General features: G+C 52.8%; 1 protein-coding gene across 2 annotated transcripts in view; it reads left to right on the top strand.

Annotated features, from left to right (window-relative positions):
- Positions 1-17,765, top strand: part of Zc3h3 (zinc finger CCCH-type containing 3) — an 80,904-nt gene that overhangs the window by 28,526 nt on the left and 34,613 nt on the right. For both annotated transcript variants that reach the window (XM_074069350.1, XM_020170370.2), the window contains exon 4: positions 4,635-4,785. In XM_074069350.1, coding sequence (XP_073925451.1) covers positions 4,635-4,785 — 151 coding nt within the window. The remainder of the gene's footprint in view (positions 1-4,634; positions 4,786-17,765) is intronic.

Below are 17,765 nucleotides of genomic sequence, written 5' to 3'. Positions count from 1 at the left end.
ACTTCAAGAGGCTAGCACCAGACTGCCCTCTGCCTCTGCCCACCCTACTTGCACATGGAGTCTAGGTGTACCCATGTCTTTCCTGTAGCCTGGCTCCTGCTCCATGTGCTCCCCAGTATCTTTGCTGTAAGAGCTTGGCATGATTTTCAGGGTCCCATCCCATAGATCATATTCTCCATCATGGGCCCAATGTCCCACTGGCGGGGGTGCCTCATGTGGCTAACCCTGGCACATGCCATGTTGAGGTGCCAATCTCTGGCCTCCTCCTCCAGCTGAGATTAAGGGGCTTCTAGAACAGGTTGTTTTCTTAGGCTACAGCTCTGCTGTGCCATTTACCTCAGCTGCTTTTGTCTGTTGCCCCATCTACTTGTCTCTGGGGTCCAGGTGCTCGTGTCTCTAGACCACTTGTCAACAAGGCCCAGGGTATAGTGGGTGGGGAGCCCTAGATGTCTGCCTGGGGCGTTGTCAGAGCCTTCTGAGTCCCCTGTGGGGACAGTGAGGCCCTGCCTTAGTATCCTCCATCTTCTGCTGGGTCCCCTGTGGGGACAGTGAGGCCCTGCCTTAGTATCCTCCATCTTCTGCTGGGTCCCCTGTGGGGACAGTGAGGCCCTGCCTTAGTATCCTCCATCTTTTGCTGATGGAGCTGGTGCTGCTTCTATGGGCAGGACACTCACCTTGGCTCCTGGGCTAGCCAGGGAGGAAACTGCCTTCTTTCTGGGTGGGTGGCCTTGGGCAGTTCTTTGCACAAAGTAGTAGTTCCATTTTCAACTTATTCATTAACCAGTTGTGAAATTAGCAACTCATTTTCTTCCCAGTTATTTCCCTTTGAAGTTCCATAAAAATCTGAACTGCCTCTCAACTCCTGCCTGCACTAAAACAGAGTGGGAGCATGACCTTCCGTCTGTGGTTCACCATCTGTGGTGGAGCTCCACTTGCCCAAGGAGGGAGGCTGGGTCAGTGGGCTCTGCAGACTGAGGGGAATGGTGCTGGGGTAGGAGCTCCTGGACTTCCCAACCCGCCACTTGGTGCTGCTTCCCTCCCAATGACACCCTTGGGGGTGAATGATTGGTGCACAGCTACACTCTTGCGGTACCCTTGGTCTGCTTCTGGCTGGCTCCCAGTCTGCCTGGGAGTGGGGGAGAGGCCAGAGGCCAGTGGCCCCAGCTGCAGGGCACAGTGCCGCAGGCAGGAACTGGAGCTCTGCTGATAGATGGGGCTCATATCCCATTCAAATATGATGCCAGCATTTTTTTTGTAGTTTGTCTTCCATTGCGGTAGTAAAGTTTTTAATTAGGAAAGCTAATGAGATCGATTAGTCATTAGAAGTGACCTCTGGACGGCGGGCGGAGAGGGCTGCATGTGTGGGCCTGATAACACAGCGCAGGCAGTGTTGGCAATAAAAGCGCAAGGGGCTTGATTTGAGTGAAGCGTGCCACGGGAGATACATCGTGTGGAGAAAAAAATTACAACCCTGGGAGTCTGTAATGAAGGGAATTAAACCAACATCCTATCTAAACAACATGATTATCTACACAAAACTCCTCAGCCAGCAAGGAGGGGTGGGCTGCCCCTGCCTGTGTCCTCAGGGAGGAGGGCCAGGCTGTTCCTGACTGTCTGTAAGTGTGCCTGTCCTATAGCCCCAAGTCTGTGCTGCCTGCCACTGGGGAGGGGCCCAGACTCCCTGTAATTTGATTTTCTGGGTCCCTGTGTGCTAAGCCCAGACTTAGGAGCTCTTGTGCCTGCCTGCACTGGGCCGTGACTCCATCCGTTCCCACAGCCCATCTGTCAAACTGTTTGCTCTGTGCCCTCCAGGCCATGAGTGCGTCTGAGCTACTCATCTGACAGACACTGTGAGTAGTCTGGGGCCCTGGTGGGGTGGGGGTGGGGGAGGTGTGAGCACCTTTCAGTGTTCGTCTCTGATGGGAGGCCTGCCTCTGGGGGCCACAGGAGTATGAAAGTGTGCAGAAAGTACCTGCCCACTGGCAGACAAGAGGCTGCCTTCCAAAAGGAGTTTGCTTTGCTACCTTGTATTTTCTTGGGTGATAATTGGGGACTACTAAGTAAAATGAAGTAGTGAAGAAATGTGATCTGATGGTAGGCCCAGGAATGTCTTCATTCTGAGCTCATTAGCGGGCAGGAATGAGGGCAGCCAGAGGCCTCAGCCTGGGGTGCTGCTGCCCAAGTGTTTCCTGCTCTGAGAGTGCCTCACCTGGAGAGTAGCTTTCTAGAATTCAGAGTCTAGTCCTGTGGGCAATAGGAATGGGGAGAGGGGCTCCCTGAAGGAGGTGACATCTGTTGGACTAGGGAAGGAAGGAGGGAAAGCTTCAACACTGAGCTCAGGAGAAGGTGATTTTAGGCAAAGGGATGTTATGTATCAGTGGATAGGAACAGAGCCCAGCTACATAGCTGAGCCATGTGGCCCCAAGGGGTGCACATGACTCTGGGATCTGCATCTCAGTGGCATTTATGAGCAGCCCTCTGAGGCCTGTTAGCAGGATGTGATCAGAAGTAGCTGCAGGCCAGTGAGTGCGAGGCCCTATTCTTCTCTGCATACCTGGGAACCCTAGGGTTGGGGAACAGGCAGGTGGAGCTCTGAGCTGTGTTTTGGTGGGCATATCCCTCTCCAGATGCAGCACTGGCCTCTGCCACCTAGCTGTCCCCGTTGGACAGGAATGGGTCCAGGTAGACAGACTCTCCTCTCAGGATGAAGCACGGAGTCTGGGGCTGGGCTTGCAGGCAATGAGGTCATCTCAGGGTTATTGATAACTTAAGGAATCTCATGTTCTTGAGCTCTTAGTTGGAACAAGTTACAATCGATTTTCGTTGGTCTCTCCTTGCTTGTAAGACCTTGAAAATTCAATTCAACGTTTATTTATTGACGCCCACTGTATACCAGACTCTCCCCTGTGTCCCCTGTGTATGGAGGATAGGGGTGGTGCTCAGAGCTAAAGATCCACTTACTTTGGTCACTCAGCAAGAACCAGGGGATTACAAGTAATATAACCTCACGCTTTGGTTCCTGAGCTCCTGCTTTCTCCCTGGCACTCCCTGAGCTACTATCCTTGGAGATTCAGAAAAGTAGGAGAAAGAGACAGAGACTGAAAAGAGAGAGAGGGCCAGACATAGTGGCTCATGCCTGTAATTCCAACTACTCATGAGGGGGAGATCAGGAGGCTCATGTTTTGAGGTTGGCCTGGGGCAAAAACATGAGACCATATTGGAGAAATAACTAAAGCAAAAAGAGCTGGAGGCATAGCTCAAGTGGTGGAATGCAAGACCCCGAGTTCAAACCTCAGTACCATCAAAAATGGGGGCGGGGAGAGACAGAAGGACCAGTTGCTGGGGTGTGATGCCGGATTTTGGGAGCCTTATCCAGATGTTGCTGGTGGGCATCTGCCTCCAGTCCTTAGGATCAGAGGTATTCCTCAGGGCCATTCAGCCCCACCACCTACCCTGACCTAGGCTGGGCATATGCAACCTGCACTCCCTCCCCTCAAGGGTCTCTAGATTGGGCAGACCCTTCAGGGTGGTCTCTGGGGGACCTCAGAAGGTTTTTGAACTTGTATGCCCCTGATGCATCCAATGTGTGGGCTGATGGAGGCTCCGGTAAGGCTGTGGCCCAGACACCTGAGGGAGGGGTTTTGCCAACATCCTGCATCCGGCAGCAGAGGGGCAGCAATGCTTCTGGCTGTGTGTGAGCATGGGGGCCTGGGTGGCTGAGGTGCTGCCTCAGAAGGCTGGGCTACATGAGGTCTGGTACTGGGCTCCAGGTGATGACTTTCAGGAACTGTCACAGTTGCTGCTCCTGTGCTCAGAGAAGGGGGTCAAGGGGGTTGGGTCCCCGGGGCAGGAGGAAACTAGAAGAGAGCCAGCCCACCTGGGCAGATTGGGCTGGGGCTCCTGCTTAGGGCCAGAGGGGAGCATCCATGAGTGGTGGCTGTGTTAGCTTTAATTATCTGGGCAGTTAGAGCCGTACATTATGAAAGTCGGGCAATTAGGCATGTTCCTCGAAGCTATGGAGAAATTGCTGGCTATCAAGTGGAAGGGAACTCAGGCAAAACAGATCCCTGCTAATTGCAAGAAACATTCAGCAAGAAAAAGCCATTGTGAATATCACCCGCAGAATGTTATGAAAACAGTGATTAAGTACATAAATCTGTCTAGGCACAGCAGTGGGGAGCTGCCAGAGAAGAGGTGAACTCTCCTGTGCCAGTCTCATGTATGGTGGCACAGAACTAACACAGGAGCTCCACCTGCCCCAGCCTCCTGGACCAACTCGGGGATTGGAGACTGGGAGAGTCTCTGGGGTGACTCACCTGTGACATCTCCCAGTTGGCTGGGGCCTGACTCACTGGTCTTCTGCTCTCTGTGAGAGCAGTCACTCAGCATCCCCACCCAGCCTCTAAGGTGGATCTGAGGATGTGACCTCTCCTGGAGGTCAGCTACTGAAGCCTTGGCTGCCAGGCTCTCTGGGGATATGGGCTGTAGCCAGGGTGTGATGGAGAGGTCTCTAACTCCAGAGAAGGTGTGGGTGAGGCCAGCTTCAAGGTCAGCTTCAGGCCCAAGTGGCCTCTCTAGCCCTGCCCCTGCCAACTTCCACTGACGCACACCTATGCCCTGGGTTTTCTCTGCAGCATCTAGCATGCACCTGCGGACTCCACCAACCAGCAAGGTGATCAAGACCCGCTACCGCATCGTCAAGAAGACTCCGGCTTCTCCACTTAGTGTCCCTTCCTTCCCTCTGTCTCTGCCCTCTTGGAGGGCCCGGCGGCTCTCACTGTCCAGGTAGGAGGACCCCATCTAGACTTCTGTAGGCCTGGGCACTGGGCTGTCTGGCATCAAGACCTGCCTGGCATCAAGAGCTGCAGGGCCTCAGGCCTGTGGGAACCACACTCGCCCAGGGAGCTGCATGGTGTCCAGCTTACTGGCTGGCAAACAGCCTAACTTTTTTGTTTATCAATTTGTGTGCCACATACATGGCCAGCCTGCCTGTACCATATGCACACAAAGACACACATGCTTGCTTATGCTTTCCATCATTGTTAGTAAGCCCATTAGCTACTGGAGCTTCCTGCGCTGCAGAAGCAGCTACCACCAAGCCAGCTGGAACCCCTGCAATGGGCTGCCCAGGAGTCTCTTAGGGAGAAACTTTCGATGAGAGAGGCCAGGCCCTGAGAAGCCTGTCTGAAGCCGCCGATATGCTGACTGTCAAGAGTGGTGAGGAGGGGCTTCTTTTTGCTCTGCCTAGGCTACCTCATGCATGCTTGTCCTGAGAGTGCACTGACCTTGCTCTAGCTGCTGTGTCTGAGAGGGAGGGGCAGCCCCATTAGAAGAGCAGACTCTGGGGAGGCCCTGCTACCCACAATCAGGCTGGCCCAGTCTCTGGCTCCCAGGAGTGGCCCCTTTCTTTGCTGAGGTGAGAACATCCCACCCAGTAGGCGGGTGGGAAGCAAGGAGTGGCAGAACCTGGCCCTGGGGGAACTGCACAAGTCAGAGACTGTGGGGCAGGCCAAATCAGCTGAATGATGCCTCCAGGGGTCTGCCACCCTTTCTGTGGCACTACCTGGCCATTGCCCCTTCTGCTGCCCAAATATCCTAGGCTTGAGGCTAACCCAAGGGTGCACCAGGCTTTGTGGATAGTCTGCCTGGCTCTGCAGCCTGTGGCGGGTCCGAGGCCCCCTGGTGTCCTCCCTTTCTGCTGTCCACACCAAGCTTGGCCCTGCTGCTGACTTTTCTGGAGGCAATAGCTGGAAATATATTTTAAATTAATTTTACTGCACTTTTTGTAATATTTTTGTTTTAAATAGATTTATAAGCATCTTGGGGGCTATTTCTACAAATTTATGAAGATAATTTTTACTCTCTCGATAAGGTTAAATTTACACCTGCTATTTCCATATTAATTCACATTGCTAAGTGGATCTAATTTTCTTCCGTTCCTCTATCTGGTGAGCATGGCCTTTCCTAATGCAATTTCCCCCTCACTAAATCACTGTGATCGGGAGTCATGATCGAGCTAAATTAACTTAAATTAATTTACTTAATAAGAGCCCCAGATCATCGTGATGAGGTTCAGATTTATTGGTTCTCAGCTCCAGGAGCCTCCCCTCCTGCATTCGGATTCAGCCTAAGTCCTTCCTCTCCCAGGGGCATGGTTAGGGGACCAAGATGCTCTTCCTGAGAGACACACCTGGCCACTCCCTCCAGCCTCTGAGGGCCAAGGAACTCCCTCCCATGTTTGAGTCCTGTTGTGCTCCCCAGGAAGGTCTCAAAGGGGTCACCAGGCAGAAACTTGTGCCTAGGCCCCAGTGGGCTGAGGGAGTCCTACAGGAGGGAGGTGGCCATTGCAGTCCTGAGGACCAAGGCTGAGGCCACTGTGCACTGTCAACTGGCATGTCACGTGACTTCATGGAACCCCTGAGGCAGAGACCAGCTAGGTCAGCCAGGCTGTTCTCTAAACTTCTTGTTCCACAAAAGTGGTGCCTGGCGTGGTTCAGCTGTGAGTGTGAGTGGCAGAAGGGAGGGCATTGCCCTTAGATGGCACAGGGCCCATAGCCATAGGTAGCCAAAGTCAGTCAGGGGTCTGGCTCTGTTGGTAGCTGTGGGCTCCAGGCCTCAGTGCCATCCTGCATATGAAGGCACTGTGGACACGGTCACTGAGGGTGTGGGAGGGGCCCTTGCGTTCTTTCCTGACCACCTCACCCTGGTCCTGGCAAGTGGGACCCTGGGAGCATGAACCATGGGCCTGGGAGGTGGTGGGGGAGTGAAGCTTAGAGGTGCGACTCTCAGGAGGCCCTGGGAAGAGTGATTGCCAATGGGCTGGGCTTTCCTTGCCCAAGGTCACCTGCACCTTGGTGTGCTGTCTGCTCAGCAGAGTGGCTGCCAGCCAGCTGCCTGGCCTGCCGTTGGCTGCACATACCTGGGCCTGGCTTGTTGAGGCAGCAGAAAGATCCCATCTTTGGGACCAGTGCCTGAACTGGTTCCTGCCTCCCTCTTGTCTTCAGAGCCTCCCTAGCCCCATCAGAGCCAGGGGCTACAACCTATGGTTGGCACGCTTGCCTTGCTGTAGCTAATCCACTGTGGCTCCTGAGCTCCCCCTGGGCCATGGGAGGGGTTGGGCCAGTGACTGGACCATTGCAGACGAAGGGAGGGCTGCCACAGTGATGAAAAAGCCAGACTGCCTACCAGGACTCTCCTTGGGTGCCCAGCTCTGTCTCCCACCCTGAAATGGGGCCAGTGGGCAGGCCCCAGCCATTCTGAAAGTCTTGGTGGACAGAGTCTGGTGGACATATGTGAAAGGTAAGGCAGGATGGCCCAGAACAGGCATAGGGTAGCCCTTGCCTACCCTCTGCAGATACTCACTGATGTCGGTGATTGGTCTCTGCAGAGAAGGACTACCAACCACGGAAGCCCTGGCAGGCTGAGGAACTCTGAGCAAGCCTTTTCCTGCTTGGAGCCTCAGTTTCCTAATCTGCCCTTGAAATGGAATCTGTTCATTCTGAGGTGGCAGAGAGGAGACAGCAGGTGACGAATGCAAAGGTCATGGATAGCTGAGTGGCAGAAAGGCTGGGGGTCCAGGTAGGACCTCACAGGACGTGAGGCTACAGCCTAGAGAGCGGCCTGCCGGCCACACCCTGAGCAGAGCCTGGCAGAGGCCTGCGCAGCCTCACCTAACAGCCAGGTGACCTTGTCATGTTCCTGCCCTCCTTGTCACCAGGCTTGAGTCTGGTGGGGGACCCCAGGACAGTGCCTACAACTGAGGCTCCTGGGTTTTGAGGACTGAGGAGGGTGAAGAAATGGTGGCACAGTTTGGGTGAGATCAGGGGGATGGGCAGAGCTCCACTCCTGCTGCTTGTGGCAGCCCTCCTTGTCTTGGGGCCACTTTTTTCCACCCCTTCCTTCTTGTTCCACCTCTTGTGGCACAGTGAGGGGTGGGGTTGGCCTGGCTCTTGGCTAGCTGTCCAGAGCCCTCAGGGCCTCTTTGCAGCCCCTCACTGCTTGCTGGGGAGTTGCGAGGTCCCTGGGATCCTGGGCTGTTAGCACTGATTCTGTTCTGGGGAGAGGTCCTAAGGTGGCTATGTTGTTTGCCTTCTGGAACATTTCAGACTCCCCAGGTTTCCGGATACAGGGACAGAAGGTCAGTGGTAGCCACCCCAGGACTGAGGTTCACATCAAGCAGCAAGGAGCTCATTTTTTTGTTGCTCTGAGATTTGTGGATTTGCCTATGCCCTTGTGGCTTTAGCAAGTTCATTAATCTGAACTGAAGCTGAAATGTGACTTATATCCCTAAACTGCCTGTCACTTTTTCTCTCTCTTCAAGTTCATTTGACATGAAAGTGCGAAATAAACAGAAGCCACTATGCTTAAGCAGATGAGTTGGGAGGCTTTTCCATCCTGACTACAAATGGTCCTGTCATAGAGCTGCCGCTTGCTGGGCTGCCTTTTTTATTTCACTTTATTTTGTGCCCATGTGGTAAATCTTAAGTGATCTCTGTGCAGTTTGATGAGGTTTAGACCAAGATTTTGAAAGACTCTGAAACGCTTCTCCAAAGTGATGTCTCATTAAAGAGGATTCCACTGAGGATAGGAGGTATTACCGCTGCATGCCCCTGTTCCCATGCTCTCCCTTCGAGTGTCTCCTTAATGAGCAGGTGCATGTGCCAGCCACTGCCCTGCTCTACCTTCTGCATGCTCTCGGGTGTGGGGACTGTCTTAGCTATCACAAAGTGCCTTCAACAGCAGGCATTTGCCTCTTATAGTTTTACCAGAACTCTGAGATCAGGGTGCAGACAGATTTGGTGTCTGGTGAGGGCCTACTCCTAGTTTACTGGGGTGGGGGGCACAAAGCAGGAGAGAGAGGAGAGGGCCAGGGAGGGGGAGAAAAGGAGCAGTCACACAAACACGTACACTGCATGGAGTCTCTCTGTAAGAGCTCTGATCCCCTCCTGAGAGCCCTACCCTCAGGCCTCATCTAACCCCAGTGGCCTCCCAGTGGCCCCACTTCGAACAGCATCTCCATTAGAGGTAGGTTTCAACATGGGGATTTTGAGGGGCACAAACATTCAGTCCAAAGCAGGGTGTGTTCTGCTGAGGCCAGCTGGAGCCGGGATTCTCACAGCTTCCTGACATGCCCAGAGAGTCTGGTAGTGAACGGTGCTTGGGGTAACTCCTCACATAAGACAGGCACTCCCTCTCTCCAGGGTTGCTTCCGTCCAGGTCCACACCGGGGCTTGCGCTGCTTCTGGGAAGGCCACAGAAAGGTCTGGCTCTTGACCCTACCCCTGGCCCCTGGCCGCATGCAGAGGTCCTCCTCAGCTCAGCTTAGGCTTAGGCCTCTATCACTGGCTAGCAGGGGATGGCCCCAGACACGAAGAGGGTATTGGGTTAGGGGTCTCTGGGTCCCAGGCAACAGGTCTTCTAGTTGGGATGGTAGTCAGGAAATATGTGAACAAATGAGGCAGGTGGTTGCCTGGGGGCTGCTATTGGAACACACTGAGGCCCTGATTCCTGCCCAGGGTGAGGGGTGGGGGTTTCAAAAAGCCCCTTTTGCAGGCCAGGGCCTGCATGGGTGGGACAAAGGCAACACAGTCCACACCAGCAGGGCCTTCCTGTGGCCTAGAAAAGGGCTTGGAACGTTCACTGAGAGGAAAGAGGCTGGGGGTTGGTGTGTAAGGTGGGACCCCTGGGTCTGTTTCTGGGCTGGCCAGGGAGGGTATTAGGATGGAGGCTGTGCCCTCTCCAGCTGAGAAGCAGCTTGCTATAGGCTGCCGCTCTTCTCACTTTGTGTCAGTGGCACCAGTGAGGGAAGAGTGGAGTTGCTGTGTGGTTTCCTTTCCTAATGTGTTCTTTGCATTTAATTTCTTTAAATAAATTTTTATTTTGTACTTACAGAAAAGTTGTAGAAATAGTATGCAGAACTTCCACATTTTCTTTAAAACTTACCATTTGTTCTCATTTTGCCCCATTTGCTGCATTGCTTTCTGTCCCTCACATGTGACCATTGGGAGCCTTCATGCCCCTCAAACTGACATTTGAGGGCCTGGCTCTGCAGTCGTACTTGGCCTCTAGTCTGGAGGCCTTCCTTGGTCTTGTGACACTCACTTGTTTAGAGAGTAAAGGCCAGGTGTGGTGTGGAATGTTCCTTTGCTAGGCTTGTTTGATGCCTCCTTGGAATGAGGTTCAGATTCGCCATCTTGGCAGGAAAGCCTCCGAGGTCCTAGTGTGTCCTTGGGCTGCTCAGTGAGGCCACGTGATCCAGGAAGCTGCCAGCCAGCTTCTGCAGTGCAAGTTACTCTGAGCGACTGGGGAGAGCTGTGAAGACTTGCCAGCATCATGCTCCTTATTGAACTGTCACCCAGTCTCAGGTCCCTGTGGTAATTTTCTTCTCCCTTCTCCCTTGCGTGATGCATGGTGGGTCTCCACCCATAAGCAGAACCCCTTGCCTTGCATATGTGTTTATTTATAACTTTATGAGCCCAGGTTTCCTGTTCTGTTTGATAGGCTATAATCTGTTGTTGTCATTATTAATTTTGGTTCTCAGTTGGCCCTGTCCTTCTGGCTGGTCCTGGGTCCTTTTGACACTGCACCATAATTCCCTTAGGCACTTCCTCACTTTCTGTGTGACATGGTGCTCCAGACTCACCCTGGACTTTCTCTTCCCTGGTCTTGGAATCAGCCACTTCTTTGCAAATCACAGCTCCATGTTTTGCAGTGGCTCTCAGCTGGTCTCTGAAGTGCACAGGACAACTGTCCACAGCTAAGCATCCATACTGCTGAGGTTCTAGCCTGGGTGCACCACCGCTTCTGGGCCCCTTCAGGCCAGGAGGGAGCTGTGTCTCTGCTTGTGCTGGTACACACATGCACACACACTTAGCAGTGCTAGATCCACTCCAATCCCATTGTGTGTTTGTGGCTCCTATTGCTTCAGTGGCCTTAGTCTGTGTGCTCAGAGTGCAAGTTTTAGAATGTTTAGCTATTACTACAGCGAAACATGAGCCTACTAATTAGAGTTCCACATTTGTTGATGGCTTGTTCTTTAGATAAAATTTTCATGTGGTGAGATGTAGAAATCTAAACATCCAAGTCTGAGTCTTGACAAATGCCTGCACCTGTGCAGCAGACACCTCTGTGGAGGTGCATTCCTGTCATCTTTGATTGGTCTCTCATGTCCCTTCCAGTCTGTACCTTCAACCCTAGACCCATTCTGATATTTTGCACTGTGGATTCTTTTGCTTGTTATGAAACAGCACAGGTATGGCTGTCTCTAGCCTCACTTACCCAGTGTTGAACTTGTCCTCATGGGGTCTGTAGTTCACTTATTACTGCCAAGGAGCATCCCCTTCTTGTTCCACACTCTGTATGAATCCTCCCCCAGTGATAATTTGATCTGTTCCCAGTTTGGGAAGGTGAGTGAAGGCTGATGAGCACCCGAGTGCACCTAAGCTTTCATTTGCCTTCTGTGTGGGATTGCTGGCATAAGGGAAAGAGGGGGACCATGCAGGTTTCGCATATATGAAATTGCCCAGTCTTGTCCCAAAGTGGTAGAACCTTTCTGTTCTCATTACACCTGGTATGATGGTCTTTTTAATTCTATACCCTTTAATGTGTGATGGCATCTTACTGCATTCCCCTGGTGACCAATGATGTTGAGCACTTGTTCACGCACTGCTTCCAGGCCATTTGTTCTCTTTCTTTGTGAAAGATCCATTCAGGTATTTTGTGCATGTTTTTAAGTGTGGTTTGTGTTTCCATTTCTGAGCTGTGGGAATACATTTAGTCTTTTCAGGTGCTGTGCCCTTCCTTCACTTGCTGAGTCAGCTTCACGGTAGATCGGAGCTTTGTTTTCTGTGAAGAGCCCCATAGTTGGCACAAGGAGCTCATGGCCTGGGGAGGAAGGGGACTCTCACCTGCATCTGCTCCCCCCACTCCATCTGCATTTGTGTCCACAGTGCACCCTGGTTCCCTTTTAGCCCAGCTTGCTGCGGGCCTTTCTCTCTGCCAGTGTCTTTGTGCACCAAGTCCTGGGCATCCAGTGCTGCTTGCTTAGAGGCTACAGACTCCTGTTTTGTGTGGGGCAGGGTCCCATGCTTGCATCTCAGGGGATATTTATTGGATTCCCAGTTCCCTTCCCGCTCACAGATGTCCCTAGTCAGAGATGCAAGGCTGGGTATGTCTTTCCAGGCCACCATCTATGTGTGCTGCTGGGGCTGCTCATTCACACTCTCTCTGATGTTCTGGAACTTGAGAAAACAGGTAAAGAAACCAAAGCAGGATGTTTGATTGCAGGGAGGAAGACTATTCATGGGTGGGTGGGAGAGAGCCCCTTTCTGTCTTCTGTGAAGAGGACAACCTATAGGCAGGGGTTTTAGGACTCATCCTGGCCCATGAGGATGACCCCCAGAGCCCTCCTTCTCTCTTGCTCTGACCCTCCAAGCTTCCCCACGTGGTAGTGAAGTAGGTCTCCTCCAGCAGGTTTTTTAGAATTTTATTTTATGAGAACAGGCGGTTACAGCTCCCCAAGTGCTGTAAAAGTTAATGTGATAGCCTCCCTGCGCCTGTGCTCATTTTTATAATTTTTTATTTTATGAAACAGGACAGGGAGCTTAGTGACTTATTACTATTCATTTCGTTTCAATGCAGTAAATATTGATTCAGTTGGGGGTTTTCAATTTAAACCACTCGGCGATTATATAAAATATTACTGGCCTCTGAAATTATGCTTACCGATCCCTTCGGCTGCTCATTAAGGAAGGAGTGCAATTTTTAGATCCCTTTGCCTTCATCATTCTAATAAATGGGCTGAGATACGTTTTTGCATGGAAGGTGCCACAGAAGCTGCTAGCGGGAGCTTGACAGCACGGATGCAACTCTTAATTTGGAAGTCATTTCAAAGCGTGCCTTTGTTATTTATTTATTTCTGTCTTTTTGAGGTAGGCAGGTCTTTTGGCTTGAGCTCTGAGCCAGTGCCAGGCCACAAAGCTCTAGCAGTGTACTCCTGAGTTGGATGCCCGGTGCCTCCACTGGCTGTGGGCAGTTGAAGCCTGAGCCCTCCCTCAGCCTTTTGAGAATGATGGGAGGAGAGAGAGCTATCTTGCCAGGATATCAGCTGGCCCAGTCAGCAGTGAGGCCGGGGTATCCCTGAGGGACACTCTGATCTTCTAGGACCTTGTCCAGAAGAAGGGAGGAGATTTTTTTCTTGGAGATCTCAGAACCTAGCCCTCGCTGACAGGTGGGGCAGAGCCAGGCTTAGACTCTGGCCCCTAAGAAAGGAGTTCCTGGGTGCTAGGAACTGGCCCAGCTGGTGCTAACGGCTGGGGGCCTTTGCTGCTTTTCCATCCTTTGCTGTTCTAACGGGCAGTGCATGCATACTGTGCAATGCCTACAGAACTCTCCCCTGGCCTGAGGGTAGGAAGCCAACTGGGACTTCCTGGGTCCACGTCTGTTCCTTTGCTTACTCTGTTACCACCTGAATGGGCATCTTCTTGTAAGGAGTTCCAGGATGGCCTGTGGATGGGACAAGCATGTTCTGCACTGAGAATCCCCTAGAAGTCTACAGGGTCCCTGTGTTTCCAGGCAGGGGCAGAGCCTGGGCTGTTCCCCATGGGTCTAGAGGGACAAGGTGGGAGTATAGCCCACAGGTTCTTCTCCATAAGGGTATTTCCTGCCAACAGTTGCCCCGGTTCAATGCCCTGTTTGTGCTGCTTCTTATCAGAAAGCTGGGGGAGCCATTTGCATGGAGCTGGGGAGCACCACAGCTGGCTGCTACCTGAGGGGCAGGAGAGAGAGGGGATAGGCCAGGAGCCAGGAGGTGCCTGGACAGGTAGAGTCAGTGTCTTGGCCCTGGAATGGCCCTGTGCTGAGGTCTGGGGAGAGGAAGGACAGGGCAGGCATAGACCCCATCTGCTCCATCTCAGGCTGTCCTTGGTCTCCATGTCCCCCCAGTGGAACACTGAACATACACTGGCTAGCAGGAAGCACCTGGAGGTGGTGGGGACAGTAAGCCAGCCATGGCCAGTGTGCACTTCCTCCCTGCCTAGGGCTGTGCACTCAGGTCCTTCTGCGCGGGCTGTGTCTCCTGATGGCTTTTTGTGTCTCCTGAGCCCTCTCTTGGCTCAGTTTCTCTGTCCTGTGTGTTCTGTCTGCCTCTTTTCTGTGTGCCTCTGTCTTTTCCTTCTTGTTTCTTTTTACTCTGCCCCCACTCTCTCTGTGGATGAATTGTCCCCTCTGTGACATGCCCTCTGCCCTCCTTGCCAGGCTCACTATTCAGCGTTCTCTCTCTGTTCTCTTGTGCCCTGTGTACACAGGTGGGAGAAGTGCTCCTAAGGGGTATGCTCCCAGTAGAGGAGTGAGTGCTGTATGTGAAGTCCATAGCCTCAGGCAGTGCTCCTCTGAATGCAGGCCTGAGATACAGCTCTGTTCCTCCTCTCAAGCCTCCTCTTGACTGTCCCCTCTGACCTAAGCTCTGTAGCCCAGTGGATCCCCTGCCTCCTGCCCTGACAGGCCACCCTATCCCTGATACACATGGATGACCCTGCTTGACTAGGACGGTGGCTGAGAGCTAGGGCATTGAGGGTAAGAGGATCCTCTTTGTACCCACTGAGACTCTTGTGGGGGCCAGAGCAGGGCTGACCTCCAAGGAGCTGTCCACAGCACCTACTCGAGCCCCATGTGTATGTCGCACACAGGGCCTGGTTGGTGGGGTACAAAGGTAACTTCTTTTCCCTTCTTATTGGCTTGTGTGTGACTGAAGTCCTGCCCTATGGCCTTTAGGCAGGCTTATGGGGAGGAGCATTGCAAAAGGTCAGACAGGTGTAACCTCACCTGGATCTGGCTTATGGATGGCTGTTCCTTCCCTATTGTGGGTAAGTCCTGAGGGGTAGGACCCAGGAGGACCCAGTGAAAACCTGGCACGACACAACCACAGGCCACAACACAGCCTCCCCATGGGTTGGCAGTAATTCACAGGAATGGGCTGGGGGTGGGGGGGTTGATGAAAGTTGGAGGGCACGACCTTCAGCTTGACCAAGGTCAGTTGGTGCAGAGGTTGCTTGGAAGAAGTTACTATTAGATTTCTCTGTGGGATCTGTAGAAAACTGTCCACAGCCTGAGAGCCGTCATCCTGGGGGAGTCCTCAGCCTGGCGACCTACAGGGAGGAGTGTGTATGGCTGCAGTTGGTGCCTGACACTTCCCTGACAGCAAGAGATAAAGAGTACTTGTCACTTAGCGCCACCTGGGTGCTTTACACCATTAAATACTGTTTTAAATTCCACTTTTACCCTGGTTTTAGAGGTGGCAGTAAAGCAGTGTTCAAATAATCAATATCATACCTAACTCCTCCCATATATCAACCCGCCAGCTGATCTTACCCCAAAACGTGATTCGCCTCTCAGGGCTGGGCCTGGTATAGGGGACCAACACCAGTACTTGGGGAGCACAACACTGCTGGGATCAGGCTCCCATGGCTGTGGCTGGAGCTATAGGGTTTGCTCTGCTGCCCAAGACCACAACCCAAGTTCCCTGCCAGATACTTACTCAGCGTCCAAGTAGATTTGCCCCAGTGCCCCATCATGCAATACTGGGGAGGAGAGTGGCCATGGGTCATCATGGTGCTGCATAGGAGGGAATGAGGCTCCCACGGAGTGCAGGAACACCCAAGGCGGGGGGGTGTGGACTCTCAGGGATGGGGTGAGGTCTCTCCTTTGGTCTGTCCACCCTCCCATCTGCCTCCCTACCATTGGTCCACACTTGCTCCCTTTGGTACTTGGGTGACACCCCATCTCCACCACACAGAGTATAGGCCCTTGATGGGTGGGTCTCTCCTGGCATCTGGGGGTGAGCTTCCTGCCCCTAGCGCCTGTGCCTTCTACTCTCCACACCTCCCCTGCCCCCACACCACACCTGTTAAGACTGTTGGGAGGTCTTAGTGCCTCAGGTACCTTGTAGAGCCCTGTTGAGGAGGCCTGAGGGGTATTTCATTGGAAACATTGGCATGGTGTGCTGTTGGGGCTGCAAGTTTAAGAGACTCCTGTGTGTTAGGGACAGGCCCAGAGACGCTGACCAGCCTGCACATGGGTGGACAGGGTGGGTCCCCTGCTCCTGCCAAATTGCTGCCACTGTAGGCAGACCCAGACCCATTACTTTGCTGCTTTCCCCAAGTCAGCAGCATGTGCCTGTGGCTGCCTGCCCCTTCCCCAGAGTGGCAGCCCCCATGTAATTTGCGGTGGGATGTCTGTTAAGATTGCGTCCACTTCCCAAGTCAGCACTTAATTGGCAAGGCGCTTGATTTAACAGCGTGGGAGCCTCCACCGGAAAAATGGCTCGAATAAATCTCTGCCTGACGCCAGAAAATAGATATAATCTCAGCATTAACTACATTAATAGTAGCAGGAGCCGAATTAAGAAGGCCATAAAACATAGGCGGGGAGCATAAATTATGGCCTGCTCCTCCTCTCCCCCTTGGGTCTGGGAGGGTAGGTCTGGACCAGGCAGGGGCTTAACAGCAGGACCCCCCCCTAACTGTGAGATGAAGTGGATGCTGGTGACTTGACCACCAGCTGAGTCTCCTCAGGCCTGGCCCTGAGATCACTACTCCATGGTCTCTTCTGGGGGATTCACTCATCCACTGACAGTGGCTCAGGCCCGGGAGGTGATACTGCTTGGCTACTGCATGGGTCTAATACAGGGCTGTGACTGGGTAGGTGGGCACATCCTAGAGGTAGATTGCTTGCTGCCTCACCCAGACACTGTCACCAGGAATAAGAACACCTGAGTAGGTGGCATATGGTCCGGGCTTTATTTGAGTTGTTCAGTCTTTGTGGGGCTCAGCATTGTTTGTATTTACTGTCCGTTTGGCTCTGATTTGTCTGTTTCTCACAGATTTATAGGACCCGTTCATAAATTTTCAGGGTGTCACCTTTTGTAATTTTCCTGTTTTAATTTTGCCTTTTAGTTTGAAGATTTATGCCAGAAGATCTTTTCTGTGCCTTGAAGTCTGTCTTGCTCTTAAGACTTTTTACATCAGTTGGTGTAGAACAGCCTTCCTTGCCCCAATGGTGAGCTGCAGAGGCCCTCCCATCAGTCCTGGCCTCAGCAAATGCCCATCTCCGAGGCCTGACCTGGGCTTTGTAGCAACGGGAGCATATGGCAGGCACTGGACAGTCTAGGTCCTTTTGTTCACCACTTGTTGTGGATTGGATTATGTCCCACCAAAATTCCTAAATTGAAGCCCTGACTTCATGTGGCTGTATTTGGAGAAGAGGCCTCTAGGGGAGGTTAAGGTTCAGTGGGGTCATGCATGCTCAGCCCTAATCCAGAAGAGGAAGAGACACAGGGATGCACACCTGGACAAAAAGCCAGGTGAGAACAGTGAGAAGACACCTTCTGCAGGCCAGGAAGAGAGACTTCCCCTGAGTCCAGCCAAGCACCACCTTGGTCCGGGACTCCAAGCCTCATGAGAAAATGAATTTCTGCTGTTGAAGTGCCCAGGCTATGGCATTCTGTTGGGCAGCCTGAGCTGGCCCTCTTACCATTGGCCCCCCCAACTGTCCACAGTGCTTTCTCCCACAGCTTGTCCATTTTGCTTTTGATGGGCATCTGGATTACTTCTTGTCTGGTAACTGTACATAAAACTTTTCTCAGCCTTGCTGGGCATGTCTCTAGGGAACAAGGAACTCCTGTTTCTGTGGAGTTGCTGACTCAGGGTGGATGCTGAGTTTTGGTAGATGAGGCGACTGGTTTCCTGTGGTGGTTGTACCAGGCTGCCGTT

Source organism: Castor canadensis, chromosome 3 (assembly GCF_047511655.1).
Source record: "Castor canadensis chromosome 3, mCasCan1.hap1v2, whole genome shotgun sequence".
Classification (NCBI taxonomy): Eukaryota; Metazoa; Chordata; class Mammalia; order Rodentia; family Castoridae; genus Castor; species Castor canadensis.
The sequence above is the reverse complement of the archived record's forward strand: the minus strand, read 5'-3'. Positions and strand labels throughout refer to the sequence as shown.